Genomic DNA, 20,504 nt, shown 5'->3' with positions numbered 1-20,504 from the left:
ATGGCTTCCTCAATTATCTGCCAGGAGCACGGCCAGATCTCGGGCCAGGTAAGAGGCTGAGGAAGGGGAGGCAGCTGCGTTTATAACCTCGCGGGCGGGTCCTGGGCCGGTGGCCCCCGCGGCCCTCAAAGCCCGGCCCGGGGAGCTCTCATTCTCGGGGAACCGCGAGGAGCGGGTAGCAGGAAGGGCCCCTTCCAGGGCGCGAGTCCACTATCCCCGGGCGCCCCGAGCTGGGGAAGCGCGGACCCGGCTTCTGAGGGTGCCCCCGGGTGCCACCAGGCCCTTTGGGCCTGAGGTCGGGGGACGGGGCTGATTTATCTCAGGAGAGGAGGCCAAGGAAGAAAGAGAACTGAATCGTGTTATAAAGAAAACCCAGTAACAGATGAAATGTTCACAGTGAAACTTAATGGAATCCAAAAAATTCCAGATTGCATCACATCAGTTACTCAATAAATGTGTATTCTCCAACTAAAAAAAAAAAAAAAAAACCGTCTTAGCCTTTGACGTTTGCCCAACTTAGTTTTCGAGCAGAAGGCCACTTGTAGAGTTAGCTACCTAGAAACACGATTTTGTAGGCACTCTGGGGCTGGCGACTGGACAAAAATGAATGATTTTTATTTTTAATATAAGAAAGTTTAGGCGTGCTGTTTCCTCGCAGTCCGGTCTCTGCACAGCTGGGCATGCTTATTTTCAGTTTGCGCACTGGCGTGGCGTCCCAAAGTGTCCTTCGTGGAGCTTCCACCCAAATAGGCAGCTTTGTGTGGAACCAAAGCCGTGGTGGGAAGGGGACCTGCTCTGCACGCATTTACCACCTGCATGGAAATAAAAAAGCCCACTGGCCTCTTTTGAAAGCACCTTAATTTTTCAGCCCCTTTAGCAAAGCACAAAATCACTTCTGTAACTGTTTTCGATAAAAGTGAAAGGTGATTACCCCACTAGGAGGAAAGCATAGACGAAACCTCCCCAGGCCAGAAAGCAAGGCCAGCTGGGGAGAGGGGCTTTCATCTTCTTATTTTCCGCATCTTGATAAATAGGAGAGGGCAACCTTTCGTGCTGAGTGTAGTCTTGTTACCTCTTAGAACACTCTGCAAACTGAATTTCCTCTCCTTAAGAGCAGGCTTTCTGAAATGGAATTAGGATCCTTCTGAAGTGGACCCGTTTAACAGGTTTTCTTAATTTTTCAAGATGGAAGAACCTGTTTAAGGAAAAATAGTATTTTATGGTGCAGGATTAGGCAAAGCTGCACAAAACGAATTCTGAATGAAATATCTGATTATCTAGTAGAACATAAATAATTGTGGTTTCCTCCCCTTAAGAGAGTGTGAAGCCCCAACGGACCCCTTTGTGTGCCTTTGTGAGAAGAGCCGCTTGCTCAGTTTCTCCAGATAGAGCTGTTTAAACCCCTTGACTCCTGGGGAAACTGGAGGCCCACAATTGCCCCATGAAATCCTCAGCCCTGCAGCTGCTGCTTGCTGATTGTGGGCTGCTCTGCTCCTGGTGATAAGAGTGACATAAATAACAACTCACTAAAATGTAGGAGTGATTTGCTTTAAGCACTTCAGCACCTGCTGTTACTAATTAAGGGTTTAGCCTGCCACAGATTGCAAATGGAAATCCAGTGTCTTAAAAATTGTAGAGACTAGAGGGCCCTGCATGTTACTGTGATCACAGAAATGAAACAGTGGATGAAGTGTCTTGGTGACAATGATGTCGTGTTATTAAAACCGCCCACACTTAAAGGGTATGTACCAAGGTTAATAGGGCTTACCCTGAGTGGTGGAATTACAGACACTTTTCTTTTCTTGATTTTTTTTAGTATTTCCCAGTGAATACATGTTACTTTTGTTTACAAAGGTGTTGTACGCAATTCAAACAGAAAAAGATGTTTCATCAAACGAAACCTAGCATTGGTTCAAATTATTGATCGCAGGTGAAAATCTTAGATGTACTCAAAGGCAGTTTTCCAAGCAGAATATACTAGAAACATTTATTCCTTTTTCTTTTTATCAGTAGATCTTTTTCATCGCCTGTGTTCATATTACATTGTCAACAAGATATTTTTAACTAAATAAACATTCAGATTTATGTTGATTATAAACTATTCCCTTAATTTGAGTTAACTGGAATTGGGATAGTGGACTTGAGCAGTGTTCTGATTTGTCCATTAACATTCCAAGTGTGCTATGGCCCTGATTTTGTAAGGCAGGGAAAGAAGCATTTGGCAAGAGAGCACATCAGTTCTTTCCGGAGCTGCTTTATGTCATACCCGCTCCGTGCCGTGGTGCAAGACACTATGCAAAAACTTCAGACTCCTGCACAGAACGGTGGGTTAGCAGTGCTTGTTTCTCCTCATCCCTCTCCAGATCGTCTTCCTACCTACCCTCAGATTTCTTCCTACTTCCCACTACGCATGTTCTGCCCTTCATAACTCTTTCTTGACCTTTTTTCCCAAAAGGCCGAGAGATTCTGGGGACATTGGGAACTGAGCCTCGAGGGGTATCATGCAGTCAGAATGCCGTGTGCTAGCTAGGGAAAGGCTCAAGCTAGGCAGTTGTTCTGTTATTCTAAAGTTTATGCTCTGCAGGAGGCCCTGTTTCCTGAGCACTGTGATTCAAACAGTGCAGAGCCCAGCATGGACAGGTTTTCCCCTCTCCTCTGGTCCCTCCCCTGCTAGGTTGATTTGACGTTTTCTGTGTTCTTTGTGCTCAGGTTTGGTATTACTTGCAAAAACATGGCAACAACTACCACCTGCAGGGCACTATACAAACACTTCTCATAACAATCTTGCAACGTAAGTATTTTGATCCTTCAGACGAGGATCTCTTACGTGTCTTATTCAAAGCCACTGGTGAACAGTTGAACTAAGTGACAAGACTCTGGTCTGTCTGCCTCAAATGGCTTTGCTCCCTTCCCACTGCATCAAGCTGTTGAAAAAGGATTAGTAACACCCTTAGTAGAACTGGTCATACTCCATTCTTCCTATATTCCAAGAATTGAACGCCATGCTTTCTTTCTTAGAATGTAAGCCCCATGAGGGCAAGGACCTTGCCTTGTCTTGTTTGTTCACCTTGTGTTCCTAGGACCCAGCCCTGTGTCTGCCTATAGTAAGGGCCCAATAAATATCTATGGAGAGAATAAACATCAAACATATTTAAGCAGATACATAAAGTGGCAGGATATTTTAAAAGAAAAAATAAAGCTTACTAATATAAAGTTTTACAAACTATATGCCAGGACACCCTAGTTTATATGTGTTAGTTTAGTGTAATTATTAATGGCACCTCCTTTCATTCTCAAAAGTGCCTCAGTTTGGAAGATCAGTTATATGGTCATACACCCTAATTGTACTAGATAGGTTATTTTTGGGCATTCATATTTGCTTCCATTAATCAGGTTAATTAAAAAACAAAACTATCATTGCTTCTGTTGTGATCACTTGTTAATGACTGTTTCATTGTTTGGTGTTGGGTTCACAAAGAATATATTTGTATAGAAGAAATCATGTGCTATCGTGCAGATTCGCAAACAATCTGCACTCACAGGCATCACAAAGGCTTAGAGTCCCATGCTGCTCCTAAAGTGTGGCTGGAAATGAGAAGTGTTTATACAATGAAAAGGAAACACACTAGTAGGGTCCCAACACTCTCTACTGTAGAAATTCCATATTTCAAAACTCATTTAAAAGTGTTGTGCTGTGTTCTTGGAATATAGAGCATTGAGGGAAGTAGAAGGAAATAAGGTTGGTGAAGTAGGTTGGTAGCAGGCTATGAAACACCGTGCTAAGGAGTTTAAATTTGTATCCTGTTTAGTGTAGGGTAGTGCAGGTGAAGGAGATTGGCACATGATGATTGAGCACACAGGTCAATCTCCTCGTCTACCCCAAACTCCAGAGCAGATGTCTTCAAAATGTGATGATTCCTTTAAGTAAATAGCATGGAAAAAGAAGACAGGTATTCCAAATTAAAAGATCAAGGCGCTATAACAACCAAATGCAATGCGTAGTTCTTAATGGGATCTTGGTTTGAACAAAGCAACTTCTCTCTGAATGTTAAAAAAAAAAAATCCACAGAAAAATGTGACATTTAGAAAGCAGATGGGGTCCAATTGCACCTAAAACAAAAGTAGAAAATCCACAGCTTAAAAGACACAAAGAGAAGAAATGCAGTGATAAAACAATTTTAATGATAGTTCAGGCTCCATGTTGATAGAAACAAAGATGAAAGTAGCCCAAAGCGTGCTCACCTGGTTTGAATTAACTGGGTACAAAACACCGGGTCAGGTTGGCCCCCTAGATTTACCCTGTGGACTCTCCCAGCTCACTCCTACTAAAGCAGGAGCAATGGTGCCTTTAACTGAAAGATAAAACTCAGGAACTCTTCTCTAAAGAAAATGAACTATACATAGGATGAGGACTCCTGGTATCAGCAATTTCCAGACCTCTGTAACTGAAAGAGGAAAGGAAAGGCAGTTCTTCCTAGGAGGAAAATAAACTAACATACTTGGTCTTCAGAGTAAAGCCCACCTTGATTTTGACAATTAGCTGGTGCCAAGATCTCTGCTCTTCGGCTGTTGCTTTCGCTCATCCTGCGCACTCACACCAAACCCATTGTCAGTTGTCCCATTAAAGGAGGCCCCCACTGAGGAACCACCACCCCAATTGCAGGAGAAACTGCCTGTTCACATCCACTTAGTTCTTGATTCATCTTTATGTTTGGAAACCAAGGATTGCCAGACATTAACAGAACTAGACAAATGCACAGATCGAACAATTAAAGAGACAGATTTTTAAGGTGCTGTAGACTGAATGTTTGTGCCCTCCATCAAATTCATATGTTGAAATCCTAACTGCTAAGGGGATGGCATTAACAGATGGGGTCTTTGGGAGGTGATTAGGTCGTGAGGGAGGAGCCCTGGTGAATGGGATTAGTGCCTTATAAAAGAGGCCCAAGAAAGATCCCTTGCTCCTCCACCACGTGAGAACACAAATAAATTGCCATCTATGAACCAGAAATTGTGCCATCACCAGACATTTAATCTGCCAGTGCTGTGATCTTGGACTTCCCCAACCTCCAAGCTGAGAAATACTTTTCTGTTGTTTATAAGCCACCCAGTTTATAGTCTTTTGTTATAGCAGCTTGAATGAACTAGGACATAAAGGAATAGGAAAAAAAAAAAAAAAAACTTCTAAAATTTGAATTTGTATCTGTGGAGAGAATATCACATCCTAAAAATAGCAGGTAATGAAAAATTACCAAAAAATCTTAGAAATTAGTAATTTACATTAAATGGATTGAAATTGTAATACTTAGAATAATACTTAGAAGGACTAAAGACTAAGCCAGTGATCTGAAAAATGAGGAAATCTCTGAGAGAGAAGTCAAGGCATGTAGGATCAATTTAAGACATCCAGCATCTCATAGAAGATTTATGAGGAGAGACAAAGACAACAGAAAGAAGGAAGTAATCAAATAAATAATGGAAGAAAATTTTCAGAGCTAAAGATCCACTGGGTGCCAAGTAGGATGAATAAGGTCTATATTCAAACACAGCCTAGAAATGATCAGAACCCAGAGGAAAAAGAGGAGACAAGCATCTAAAGAAGAACAAAGCAGCTTATTCTTTTCATTAGCAACTTTGGATTCCAGAAGGAAAATTCAGAGACAAAGTGATTTTGACCTTATAAGTATTTGCTGGGCAAAACTTGCACTGAATTGTGGGAGCACGGTGAAGATGTTTTCAGACATGCTAGGACTCTGATGCTGTCAGACAGTCTTTAAAAGAATTTTCTGAGCCTGTACTGCAATTCAATAAAATGAATCCAAGACAGAAGCAAATACGAGATACAAGAGACTGTAAGAATCAGAGAAACAAAAAATTAAGTGTAAATGTTAATAAATATAAATAATAATGATTGGAACTAAAATTCCAGGTAGTCATAGCATGAGAAGTATATGGGGTGGAGGGAGCTGTGTTAAGGATGCTGCCATGTTTGGAGAGAGGCTGTAGATTTAGATTAGCTCTACATCTTAATTAAAAATTGCTACATATACTTACTAAAAATTAAGTATTTTTGAAATTTTAGTGGCCAAAGTGGAGTAATTTGAGTAACAAAGTAAATGATAGTGTTGGATTATAACCCAAATAATAAAATAAATATCCAAAAGTCCTTACTGATTTAAATAAACAGTTGACTAAATAAATAAATGAGGGAGAAGGAACATATTCTCCTTACATAAGATTTCCAAATCGTAAATGTAGATGGAAGGAAATAGAAAAACACCAATTGAATGTCATAGTAATAATTGCTACAGGCAAGATCCACAAATGAAGGGCAGGAACAGAGGGTATAACTTTAAGGAGAAATGGGATATTTGCAAAGCCTCAAACCATCTCCACTAACATATTTATCAATGACTGTGATGGTTTTTAACGTACATCCACAATTGTTTGATATTCCTCCCTCCAAGAGGTGGTACTTTAGTCCCTTTCCGTTGAGTGTGTCTGGACTTAGTGACTCCCTTCTGAAAACAAGAATGTGGAAAGGATAAACAAGGGACTTAACAGTGGAGAAACCTTGCAGACACCATCTTAACCAAGCGACCAAGGTGAACCTCCCTCGCAATCTCTCACTGATGTATGACACCATGAGAAGGAGGTGAGGTGCTCGTGTCCATGGTGTTCTACCCAAAATCTATAGTCCCAGTCTAATTATGAGAAGATGTCAGGCAAATCCAAGTAGTGGGACATTCTACAAAGTACCTGGCCAGCACTCCTCAAAAGCCAGTAAAAACTGAGAAACCATTGCATATTAGAAGAAACTAGGAGACACGAGGACTAAGTCCAACCTGTTATCCAGACGAGATCCTGGGACAGAAAAAGGCTATTAGTGGAAAAATTGGTGAAGTTCAAATAAAGTCCGTAGTTTAGCCAATAGGACTATGCTAATATTAATTATCTTTCTCATGGTTTAAAAAAAAAAAACCCTCACAATTTCTTAGTTTGGATAAACATACTGTGATTGTAAGATGTTAATATGTGGGGAAGCTGAGTCAGGTGTTTATGAGAACTCACCAGACCCTCTCTGCAACTCTTCTGTAAATCTAAAATTAATTCCAGATAAAAAGACAATTAAGCACTTAAGCACAAAAATTAGGGATTTCAGTCCCAAAGCATTACAGGAGCAACAGGATGGAAAAATGAAAATTTGATCAGCCTAAGAGTAGCTATGGGAAAAAAAGAAAAAAATTACAGTAAATAGGAAGCCTGAAATAACAAATGAAAGGGAATAAGGTCATTTCACATTAAATTGTAAATGTTCACAAGTAATTAATATTAGCTAATTCATTACAGTACATTAATGAAGTTAATGTACACTAGTTAATGTCAGTAATGTAATTACTTAAATTCATACATGAAAAACTGAAAGGTCAGATTGTAAAAACCATGTAAATTCAATTAAAAGCGATTTACAAAAGTTACAGAAAATAACGATGATAAAGAGAAGTTCAAAATAAGGGGATATGAAGAATGAAGCTGTATATCAGAAAAATAAAATTTGAGATGAAAAGCATTAAAGGGCAAAGAGGTATATTTTACATAGTATTCTCTATATAGAATCATCTATATATATACACACTATTTAACAACATACTATATAAACATAGATCACATATATGTTGTTAAATATTATAGATATATATTTATATAATATCACTATCATGAACCTTTATGTACTTAACCCATAATTATAAATATAACCTATGGTTAGAGAAATTGATGAATTGACAAAACCATAATTAAGGAGATCAAGTAGACCTAATATAAGCAAAGAAAGAATTAACAGTTTTGCTCTAAAAGATATATAGAACTTTTTGCACAAGAGAAAATAGGCACTGTTTTCAAGTACCCATGGACGATTAACAAAAACTGTTTATTAGGCTATGAAGAAAATGTCAACAAGTTTTAAAAAGTAGACATCATGCAGGACACATTCATTGTTGACAGTGCACTGAAATAAGAAATGAGCAACTAACAAATAGCCAAAAAAATAACCAAACACACTATACCCTTGAAAATCATAAACACATTTATATAGGTGTATTTAATAAAAGTCTTTAGATTAAAATGGAACTATCAACTGAAATTATAAACTAGCAATGAATGAACATGAACTCACTATATATAAAAATTTGTGGAGTACAACAAAATGCCACTAGGAGGAAAATTTAGACCCTCTACTTTGCTGCCTAGTAGAACTTTCCACAATGATGAAAATGTTGTGTAATTATACCATCTGATAATCCACACTTACCACATGAGGATGTTGAGCACGTGAAATATGGCTAGTGCAACTGAACTGAATTTCAAACTTTAATTAATTTTAATTAATATAAGTTTAAATAGCCACATGTGGCTACTGTATTGGACCACACAGTTCCATATTCTCAATAAAGCATTACCAGAAAAAGAAAAAATTATTATTAATTTTATATATATATAAAATTAAAACATTAAACATAAATCCATATGAAATGGATTTATAAAATGTATATGACCAAAATTCATTTAAGAGAAGGTGGGAAACTTGAATTTACCATTAATCAATAAGGAACTATAAAATGAAATGTAAGATCCAGCTCTATAAATGTCTTCAGAACCAGGTTTTCTAGACATGTTTTACCTACTTAAGATGCAGATAATTTGTGTTTTATAAACTATTCAAGACCATAAAACAATATTTTATTCTTCAAGGCTGGCATAACCCTGATACCTAAACAAGATAAAGCAATACAATAAAACAAAATTATATCAAGATTCACTTATGAGCACAGATACAAAAATCTAAAGGTGAAGGAATTGAATTCATTACACATTATGAATAGATTTATCCCAGCAATACCATGATGGCTTGACATTAGGAAATCTATTAATGTAATTCACTGCCTCTGCCTAACAGATCAAAGAATAAAACCTAATATGATCATGTTATACTGAAAAAGCATTTAATAGATATCAACACCCTTTTGTGATGGAAAATTCTTAGCTTCCAAATAGAAACTTTTTTAACTGATAAAGGATATTGATCAGAAATCTTCAGTAAGTATCATATTTAGTAGTAAAAACATTTGAAATATTCCCACTAAAGTCAGGAACAAGACAAGAACACCTACTATCACTCCTGTTACTCACCCTTGTTTTGGATGTTCTAGCTAATGCTTTAAAGTCAAATAAAAGGCATACGTTCTGGAAACAGACAAAAGTGTCATTTTTTGAAGGCGGTAGATTGCCTACCTAGGAAATTGAGAAGAATCAATGGAAATATATTGGAACTGAACGGAGAGTACTATAAAGTGCATTACTCGAAGCAAGTTCCTTATACAGAAATCAATAGCACTTCTATATGTCAACTGTAATCAATCAAAAATGTAGTGAGTAAGAAAAGAGATCCCCTTCACAGTGACCTCCAAATGTTGAAATATCTGGGAATACGTAAGACATATCTGGGAATACATACTAGGACACATGCAAAATCAATATGAAAGTCCATAAAACTGAATAACATAATGGAAGACCCAAATTCTCTAAGATATATACTTCCTAAATATGGTAATTTAATATAGCAAGCAGATTTTCTAATTAACTGTTAAAATAGAGGCAACCATAATTAAAACTTTAACAAGGTTCCTTGACAAACTGATGCCAATTTCTGTTGGAAGAGAAATTGTTGGAAAATATATAATAACCGAATTGAAAAATAACAAGGAGGGAAACATGCTCTATCAAATATCAAAACACACTATAAAGAGCTAGTAATTAAGCAGTGTGGTATTAACCAGGAATAGGCAAATAGATCAGTGGATCAGAATGAAGTCCAGAAACACACACACATACACACACACACACACACCCCTACCTGGCATTGTGAAAACTTCGCTCCTGAAAACACTGAGAGAAGGTTAGTCTGTTCAGTAATCCTGTTGGGTCAATTAGTTCTGCATTTAAAAAAACTGAAAGCAGGTACCTACCTCATATTAATGACCAAATAAACTCCAGCTGGGATAAAAAGCTAAAAGCAAAAATAAACCCTTAACGGTATTAGAATACTCTACCAAAGCATTTTTTAACATAAACAGAGACGGCTTTGAAAACAAGATAAAATTCACTAAAGCCATAACAGTGGATTTGTTACTAAATATTAAATACTTATTAGTGACAAAAGACCTTATAATCAGAATTAAAGGGCTGGGCATGGTGGCTCATGCCTGTAATCCTAGTACTTTGGGAGGCCGGGGTGGGCAGATCACCTGAGGTCAGGAGTTCGAGACCAGCCTGGCCAATATGGTGAAACATCATCTCTACTAAAAATACACAACTTAGCCAGGCGTGGTGGTGGGCACCTGTAATCCCAGCAACTCAGGAGGCTGAGGCAGGAGAATCACTTGAACCCGGGAGGCAGAGGTTACAGTGAACCGAGATCGCGCCACTGCACTCCAGCCTGGGTGACAGAGTAAGATTCCTTCTCAAAAAATAAGAAAGAAAATAATTAAAGGCAGAATGACAGACTAGAAAAAAAAAGTAGTTGACTAATATCCAGACTTTATATACTCCCACAAAGCAATAAGAAAAATACAAACCACAAATAGGTGAACAAAGGGAGTAAATGGGCATGCTTAATAAATATGTGATAATAAAATGCAAATTGCCACTAAAATGAAAAGATACTCTATGCATTCAAAAAATGCCAATAAAAAAGGTAAGATTTTTTGCTCACAATATTGACAAAATTTTTTTAAAGGTTGAGAACAATCGGTCTTATTAAGGGTTTGGGGAAATGAGTACTCGTATGTACTGCTTATGGGGATATAAATTTTTGTATCCTTTGGAGTATGCAAAACAAGTGAAAATTTACTTTCTGATTTTCTAGTTTTGATTCTAGGATATATGCTTATTTGCACAAAGATGTATTTATAAATGTGTTCGTCATGGCACCGTAATAACATCAAAACCGAACACTGGGAGAATGTCTCAATCAGTTGTCATCATCGAAAATAAGGAAGACTGGATCAAGATGACAGATGAGCACATTCACCTCTGACCCCAACAAATAATAGAAAACATACTCTTATGAGAATAAATCTATAACCACCTGGAAAATGAGAATGTTCCCAGTGAATCAGAATTTTTGAGGAATTGTTGAACTATATTGTTAAATGTAAAAAGCAACTCACTTCAAAAAATAGTAACAGCCCATTTATGAAAAGCTACATATGTGTGTATTGTACTTATATGTTTGACACAAAAATTGTCTGGATGGATAGACACCAAACTCTTGACAGCAATTGCTTCCAGAAAAGGGATTGAATTAGGATATGAGAGATGGTAAAGGAAGATTGACTTTTTTATAAAAAGAAGGAAGAAAATTAGGTGAGCAGGTAGAAGTGCCCGAGCTTTGCTTACTTGACTCTTGCCTAGTTTCTTGCACCTCACCTGTTCTTTCCTGCAACCCTCAGGAAACCAGGCTGAAAAGAGAAGGAAGCCCCACGGTGGCCACTTACACCAGCATCCTGCCCTGTGGAGTTGCTTCTTTGCCAAGCTGCCTTTCTCTTTGTACAAGTATTTCCAGCCCCTTCACTCACTCTTTTAGCTTCAACTCTAATCACCTCCCAAATCTGTTTTCTCATACAGATGTCTATGGCCTGGCATTTCCAATTGTCTTCTATTTCCATTAATTTAAGCTTCCCCATTCTTTGGCATTTTCAGTGGGTTGCGTTCATTAGCTGTAGAGAATAAAACATAGAGAAATAAAAGGTGAAGAAGGAATGCTCTTTTTCCTAATTGAATATACTCGAAAATATCTCCAAATGCAAATAGTCTTTTTGGTTCCTAATGTTGAGGTTTGAATAGCACATACATTCAATCGAAAGGACTATTTCAGTGTTTCTTATGATTTAGGAATTTAAATCTTTCTCTGTTCCCTGAAATGTGTGTTTCACCAAAATAAATCACATGGGAGAGTTACGACTTTGATCCTTTCAGCAATAAATAGATTTTCCAGCAGGAAAGACTTTTGGGAAACTGAGTCATAAGAACTCTATCATTTAATAGGATAAGAGAGAAATTTGCAGAAAAATTGAAGTAAAATAGCATTGGTAGGCAAAATGTTTAAAAACAGCATGACCTTCAGATCTATTCACTACTCTAGTTACTGAAGATGTGAAATTAATAGTTCCTGTCCTTGAGCTGCTTACAGTTGACCATCTAGCCAGTCAGACTAGATATGGAGTCAATCGTTGTGTTATTTGTGAGCTTTATTTATCTTATCCTCTCATACATGACATTTTCACTATGCCTAGGTAATAATTATGTGACACCTCTGCTTCCTTCTCTTTCAGGCAAAAATAGACGTCTTATTAGTTGGAGATGTCACTGTGGGCTACCTGGCTGATACTGTACAGAAACTGTTTGCAAACATAGCAGAAGTCACCATCACCATCAGTGACATGAAGGAGGCAGTAGCACTTTTGGATGATTGCACATTCAACATGGTTTTCTTGAAGATGCCTTCTTCACTAAGTGCTGAGGAGCTGGAAGCCATCAAGTTAATTAGGTAAGCTTCAAAAGCCTTGATGCTGTATCTTTAGAATCATTTTTTTAAAAACTCATTTTTTAAAACATCCTAAAAAGATATATTTCTATTTTACTTTTTAAATTGAGGGGCCAGGGCGTGGCTCATGCCTGTAATCCTGGCACTTTGAGAGGCCGAAGTGGGATGATTACTTTAACCCAGGAGTTCAAGACCTGCCTGGGCAACATAGTGAGACCTCTGTCTCTACAAAAAAATTCTAAAAAATTAGCCGGGCCTGATGGTGTGCGCCTATAGTTCCAGTTACTCGGAGGACTGAGGTGGGAGAATTGCTCAGGAGTTTGAGGCTGCAATGAGCTATGATCATGTCATGGCACTCTAACCTGGAAAACAGAGTGAGATGCTATTTCTAAAAAAAAATGAGGGATATTTTCATAGATTCTATGTACATGTTTTTATTTCCAGTTTGTGGTATTTTATTATAAGAATTATTTTAACTTGAAAATAGGTATGGATTAGAATGTAAGAATCAATTTGTCATAGAAATTTATTTAGTATGCAATGCTTATGTTATTCCCATACATACTCCTTTTTAATAACTGTATCATTAAAATGGTGCATCTTTTCAGGGTTCATTAATTGTAGTGGCAGACACTAAAGGAAGTGAGCACTCTTAGCTCTGTGTCCTGTTAGCTGGGGACTGAGGTGTCTCCTGGAGCCACAGAGCCTTCTGGATTCACTGGGTTCAGAAACCACCACCTCCAGTGTTCTTGTTTCGTCTTGCAGTTCCATATAAGTTCTGCTTCTTTTCTTTTCTTTTTTTTTTTTTTTTTTTTTTTTTTTTTTTGAGATGGAGTCTCACTCTGTTGCCCAGGCTGGAGTACAGTGGCGCCATCTCGACTCACTGCAACCTCTACTTCCTGGGTTCAAGCAATTCTCCTGCCTCAGCCTCCTGAGTAACTGAGATGACAGGCACGTGCCACCACGCCTGGCTAATTTTTGTATTTTTAGTAGAGATGGGGTTTTACCATGTTGGTTAGGCTGGTCTCAAACTCCTGACCTCATGATCTGCCCACCGCGGCCTCCCAAAGTGCTGGGATTACAGGGGTAAGCCACCGCGCCTGGTCAAGTTCTGCTTCTTTTTAACCCACTCCAGCTCTAGAAAATTGGAGTCCAGTGGTGGGAGAGTTAGATTCTTCCCGGCCACTTAAGATGTATTTAGATAGGGTTAGATCAGAACAAATTTATTCTCCTTCCATGAAATACTTAATAGATAAAGTGGAATTGTCAGTTACATTGGAACATATGAGAGCTTGTCAGAATTACAAGACAGCCCTCTTTTTTTGGCTAAAAAATTCAGAGACAATATTTTGATCCTTGAATAAAGGGGCAAGCAAATTATGTTAAGGGAAAAGAAAGGTTGAAATGAGAAGCCCAAGCCATCGAGTTACTTATTGGAGAGACAGACAGACAGATACTACTCTTGGGGTTTCTTAGAACAACTAGTCTGCATTTCTTTTGGCTTTCTATGAGGTATATGAACTCTAGTCACACCAGGCAAACTATCTACATCAAAGTGAATTCCACTTCTAAAACCTGTTGTATACTATCCTCCTTCTGAGAATATGCTTATTTTATTACAAACCTTAAAAAAATAGAATTTCCCTTGGCTGTGGACTCATCATAATATCTCATTTATATCATATTTAAAATTTTTTTACGCAGCTACGTGAGGCAGGTGGAGCAGGATTTTATTGTCCCTACTTGACAGATGAGAAAACTGAGCCTGAAGTGACTTGCCTAAGACCACATGGCTCATTTTTACAAAACTCAGACTAGTTTTACAAAACTAGATTAGAACTCTACTCTTCCCTTCATTTTCTTTCTAGAAGTCTGTCATTAATTGACTTTTGTATTGAAACCACCTCTTTTTCATCTCTGAGGTTCAGTATGTGCCAAGCTGGGTGTACATCAAACATAGATATGGTTTTGAAAGAGCCCCGGACAATTCAATATGGCTGGTTTCTCTCTTCATTCCAAGACTAGGAGGACCCTAGCTGTGCCTGTCAGAATGGAGTAGAGCTTGGCATTTGCTTCCTGTCAGAGCTGCCTTTTGAACAAGATAAGAATGAAGTTCTGTTAAGAACCAGCTTTATGTTTAGTTGCAGATATTAAAACCTAGAAAGTTAGAGGAGAGAATTTCTTGTCTGATACTCACCTCAGCAGCTTTTATTGCCCTGAGTAACATAATTTAAGATTTCTTAGCAGAGAAAAGAAAGTAGATTAAGGTATTAAGTGTATAGCTATGCAAATGGTAGTTCTGTTATTTTGCCTTAAAAGAAATCATTGGTTTGAAAGAAAACAAATAATTTGTGGAATACACCTGGATTTGTATTCCTTGTTTGTCTCCTGTTGCACTGTTCCCAACACCCAGTGAAGGTCTTGACTGCCAGCAGGTGTTATCTACCTTGCTGTAGCTCCAGTGAATGACTGTATGGATGAGTGGGAGAAGTGCCGTCCTAGGCAGGCAGTGCCTCCTCGCTTTTTTGCTCCTCTCTGCAAAGGGACAGAGTTGTTTGGTTTTGTGTGTGTGTGTGTGTGTGTGTGTGTGTGTGTGTGTGTGTATGTGTGTAAGCTTTGCTTTCACGGTGCTGTCCTCAGAGGCTATGAATATCTCTGAAGTTCCCTTTCCTGCCTTCAGAATTGTTATGAGTTTATGATTTGTTGAATTGTTTAAACCCCTGTAGAGGATGTTTCCAGTTTTCAACCTATAGTTTTTCTTACGGTAATGAGCCCTGTACACGTACCGCCACATTTGTAAGGAGTTTAAACCTTCATCTATCCTAAAGCACTACATCTTTTGAGTTCGAGCTAATATTTAATGACTAAACCAAAATGAAAAGCCTGGCTCTACTTTTCTTCTGCTGTATTTTAAATTTTTCTCTTTAGATCTTTGTTGTCCTCTTGTAATATCTCAAAAGCTATGTAGGTCTAGGAAAATGTACATCTACTTACTTTACTCTTGTTTCTCTGGGTGCTTTATGTCTCCTGTCAATGAATGAGGAATTGATGATGGAATGAAAGTGGCCGTATATGTGTTCAGTATTAGAGCACAGGATCACAAATCTGTGTATCTGTAAGACATATGGATTTTTATTGAAAATAAGGATGAAGTTTAGCCTGTTAGCTATAATATTATATTTATTTTAGAATAAAATGAAAGCAGCTTCCCTAAAAGATTCTTAAATTTAATCTTACAAAACTATGTTTTAAGCTTGGTGCTAATCATTCATTGACTTTAATCATTCATAAAATATCAGTACTTAAAAGACTCAAGACTTATGGCACATCTCACTTGTAGGTTAACATTCCTAATAGTACTGCCTAATTTGTTTTCTTCTCAAGAATGTATTGAAAGAGTGTGTTTTTATTGAGCAGATGAACTCAAACACTACCCAGTGGTAACATATTTTAAGATCATCTTAGGATTCATATGCTTAGCTCCAGAATTCCAGGGATATTTCACTCTTGGCTTACATAAGTTCTCAAAATTGAGCCATACTCAAAGGGCAGGTACTTGATAATTCAGACACATCCTGATACTTATCTTCCAAAGACAGGTACAGAAAGTTTAAATACGCTTTAAACTCATCAATATATGGGGAGTCATAGTTTTCTTCTCCATGAAATGGTTCTGCAGTTAAAATTCCATGATTCTCATGAGCGCAGAGCAGTTTAGCAACAGAAAAGGAATGCAGGATGTGGCTCCATCTGCTCCGTCAACGAATCAAGTTTGAATTTGATTTCATTTCTTCCCTATGTAGCTTTAATTGTCTGATCAGCTAACTGATCACTAAGAAAACCCAATCTTGTGAGCCACAGAGATCTAACAAGTTGTCCTTTTATGTCTCCAAGACATCTTTGACTTGACAATGTAAATCATTAAATCTTACTAGGTAGTTTGCATGACCTACTCCTCTGAATATTCGACAATAAACATAGTAACAGCAAAACACCTAAGTAGCTTTACTAAAACCTTTTCCCTGCAAATTGGTGGAGGAACTGAGGACAACTCTAGGTCTTTATAACTTCTAGCACCGTGTCACATGGGGAGTGTTGCAGCAGAAACTCTGGGAGAGCCGAGTGGGAACAGGGCACAGCACTCTTCACTATTAGCCAGAATAAACTATCAGAGCTTAATTAAGTAATTAACAGGGAACAATATTTGTTACAAGTCCCATGTAGGTCATTCCAGGTTAGTTTGGCTGCATGTAGCCCACGGACAGAATAATGGGTAACTGTACTCAAGAAAACTACAACCCAAAGATGATACTGGCTTTTGTCCCTGGAAATCCTTATGGCTCTAAGAGAAGTAAAGGTAGAAATTTCCGCAGGCTTCACAGGGACTTATAACACCTCTTTGGCCCTCTCAGATGATAGATTGCAGAGACCAGGGCTTTCCTGAGACCCTTTGATCAGCAGAGTATATAACTCAGCTCAAAACCCTTGTATATGATCTTTGTTTTTTCAGCTACCAGAGACAGATCCAGGGATGGGGGCAAGACAGCGGGTGGTTACTGTTGCTGACTGAGCTGATGCTGACTCCAGTTCTAGAGGGCACTGCAGGCAGGCATAGGAATGGAACCGAGAATATCAGTATCCAATCTCAAAAGTGAGGTGTAGCCTCAGGAAACATCATGACACTTAAACAGCATAATCGTGAAACATGAGGGAAAATGAATTGTCCCCAAATAAATTGCAAAACAAAAGAGACATTAATTGAGAAGGTCTCAGAGCCTACAATTTGATTTTGGTATATAGAAGAGGAAGTAGTATCAGTTGGTGTGGATAAAAGTGATTTTTATTTTGGTTTGTTTTTGCATTGCTTAGTTTTATTTCAAGGCATATTCATTCACAAAAAAAGAACATTTTCTGGTTGATCCTAGAAACTAGAAACTCTTTTAGCTTATTGATTTGTAGGGAATGTGAATGAGCAGCTGAGCTGAAGACCAGAGGATTGGATTCTGGGAACTCTTACTGGTTGCAGGAGTCCCTGTATAGCTAGGGGAGTGTGTGTTTGGTAATTGATTCTGTGCTAATAACAAAAGTCCAAGAATCCCACCTTTGTCTGATGTAAAGCTTGAAATTTGAAAGTCATCAGGGCATATAAATCCATATAGCCATATCTTACATATTTTTGTGTCAGTAAAATCAATTTTCAAATTTTTGAAATATCGGGTTTTCAAAAATGGACGTAGGAAGATTTCTAAAAGCAAACAGCCTGTTTTTTAAAAATCATTTAACTGTATTTAACTTAGGATAATTTACTTTTTTGAATCCACTATGCAGTATTTTTTATTTCGACATTTAAACTACCCGATAATTTTCTTTTCAGTGGTCCCATCTGCTCAGTCCATTATTCCCTTTCACCTCTCTTTCCTCATTCTGTTGTCCATACCTCCATTATAATCCACACTTTCTCATCACTTAAAAATATATATATGAGGCTAGACACAGTGGCTCTTGCCTATAATCTCAGTACTTGGGAGGCTGAAGCTGGAAGATTTCTTGAGGCCAGGAGTTTGAGACCAGCCTGGGCAACATAGTGAGAACCCATCTCTACTAAAAATACAAAAAAAAAAACAGCCAAGTGTAATGGCACACACCTGTAATCCCAGCTACCTGGGAGGCTGAGGTACAGGATCGCTTGAGCTTGGGACAGTGAGGCTGCAGTGAGCCTTGACCATGCCACTGCACTCCCACCTGAGTGACAAAGCAAGACCCTGTCTCAGTGAGCCTTGACCATGCCACTGCACTCCCACCTGAGTAACAAAGCAAGACCCTGTCTCAAAAAATAAAATAAAATAAAATAAAATAAATCTATCTATTTATCTCTTTTTATCTTTCTCTCTTTCCATCTTTCTAAAATGCATATATTTAGTTTCATATACATATGAAATGCTGACATCCTGGCAGGCATCATTCTGATCCCCGTATTCCCTCTGTGTCACCATGCCACCTACACCAGTGTAGGAAGTGCCTTTCTTACCTCCACATTTGGTTGGCCAGGCAAACTCTATCCTCCCTCCTGCATATGCCTATTTTGATGATAATATTTCTGCCTGAGTTTCTCATTTCTTCATAGAAACCGTATATTCTTCCCTTTCTTCTCTCTCAGCCTAAACTCCCCAGAATTCATAGCACAGAATCAAGTCCGAATAGACCTCAATGGGGTGTCACATTTTCTTAATAATCCTGCTAGTCTGAAGTAATTAATTTAGTAAATACTCTGAAATATTTAACTTTACCAAAGGTTCACAGGTGTGCCCGCTTTCCTTACCATCAGCTCTTGCCTGGATCACTGGCCTCGGGTCTCTCCAGTCCACCTGTGTCACCCCATCAGTGCATCCCATCATAGGCAGAGTGGTCTTTCTACAATGCGAGTATAATTGTGTTGGTTGCTCCTGAGCTTCATAGCTTTCCGTTGCCCATTTTTCTTCAATACCAAACCTTTCCTGTGGCCTAACAGGCATTCTGTGAGCAGAGCCCAGCCCTCCTTCACTCTTTGGTCTCCACTTATGCTTCTGTTTCTCAGATGCCCTGTGCCAGAGCCCTCCTGGACATCTTGTACCTTCTCAAACTCGCCTTGTTCTCAACCATCCCAGGGCTCCTGCACATGCTGTGCCTTTTGCCCAGAATGTTCTGTGCTGCCCATCTGCTTTCTGCCCTCCCCCTCTCCCCAGCCTTTTCTGTGTCTAGCCAGCACTGAGGGTTGTCGGCCTGGAAGCCTCTCCCAAGGCTGCTGAGGCAGGTTGGTGCCCAGGCGTGGACTCCTATTGGCCCCTTTGGTTTTTCCTTCCTGGCATTGGACACATTTTCAGCCATAAAATTATCTATAGTGATTTGTTTAATGTCTTTCCACCCCAAGACCACCAGCTGTGTGAGAGCAGGAACCTTGTCTGTCTGTTTACCATGATATCCCCCAGAGCCTAGCACAGAGCTGGTACATAAGAGGTTCTCAATATACATGACTCAGGTATAGAAATGATATTAATATATAATGCAATTTGAAATATAGAATGTATACTTACTTCCAGATGCTTATGTAAGATAAGCTAACAATGTTATACAGGGGGGGTGCTCCCAGTTCTCATTTTAGTGAATAAACAACAACCATATATAACCACATGCTAATAAATGATGTTTTTAAGTATTTGAGAATAGTTTGCTTTTCTTAGGTCGTTTTAAACTGTTCTCTTTGAAGTCTCTTTCACAGTCACATTCTCCCTGAAAATCATTTCATTTTGGCTAATACCAAGGCTCAGTATCCATCCAATTATTGAATTCCAGACTTACTGTACTGAGTTTAGTGAACTATAATGCCACTTTAAGAAAAAAGTTTTATTTGAAAAATTTCAAGAAATAAAAGGGGAGAGAGTATAATAATACACCCATAATATAGCCTCAGCAGTTACCCACATCTGGCTCATCATGCTTCTCCCTACCTTCCCACCCCTGCCCACCGGTGGATTATTTTAAGGCAAATCTAAAATACCGTTTTATTTCATCCATAAATACTTGAATTGGTACCTCTCTAAGGTGAGGACTCAGAGAATAACCACAAAACTCGTATTATACCTGAAAATTCATAATCACTTCTTAGTATTGTCAAATATCCCATCAGCATTCAAATTTCCCTGCTTATGATTTTTTTTAAAAACTGTGAGTTTATACAAATCAGGATTCAACTTTCCCTTTCCTCTTTTTTTTGTCTTGTTCTTTAATTATATGTATATTTAAAAGGAGTCATTTGTCTTACAGAATTCCCCCCATTCTAGATTCTGCTTATTTCATTCCCATAATGTTCTTTAAAATGTTTCTTTTTTTCCACAAATTTCTTGTAAACTGCTGATCTGATCAA

At 38.3% G+C, this 20,504-nt stretch overlaps 1 protein-coding gene across 1 annotated transcript in view; it reads left to right on the top strand.

The window, feature by feature from the left end:
* SOHLH2 (spermatogenesis and oogenesis specific basic helix-loop-helix 2) overlaps nucleotides 1-20,504 on the top strand; it is a 46,304-nt gene continuing 25,800 nt past the window's right edge. The window contains exons 1-5 of the mRNA XM_073014549.1: nucleotides 1-48; nucleotides 2,117-2,324; nucleotides 2,710-2,791; nucleotides 3,712-3,748; nucleotides 12,393-12,607. Coding sequence (XP_072870650.1) covers nucleotides 1-48; nucleotides 2,117-2,324; nucleotides 2,710-2,791; nucleotides 3,712-3,748; nucleotides 12,393-12,607 — 590 coding nt within the window. The remainder of the gene's footprint in view (nucleotides 49-2,116; nucleotides 2,325-2,709; nucleotides 2,792-3,711; nucleotides 3,749-12,392; nucleotides 12,608-20,504) is intronic.

The sequence above is a fragment of the Chlorocebus sabaeus genome, chromosome 3 (genome assembly GCF_047675955.1).
Source record: "Chlorocebus sabaeus isolate Y175 chromosome 3, mChlSab1.0.hap1, whole genome shotgun sequence".
Classification (NCBI taxonomy): domain Eukaryota; kingdom Metazoa; phylum Chordata; class Mammalia; order Primates; family Cercopithecidae; genus Chlorocebus; species Chlorocebus sabaeus.
The sequence above is the reverse complement of the archived record's forward strand: the minus strand, read 5'-3'. Positions and strand labels throughout refer to the sequence as shown.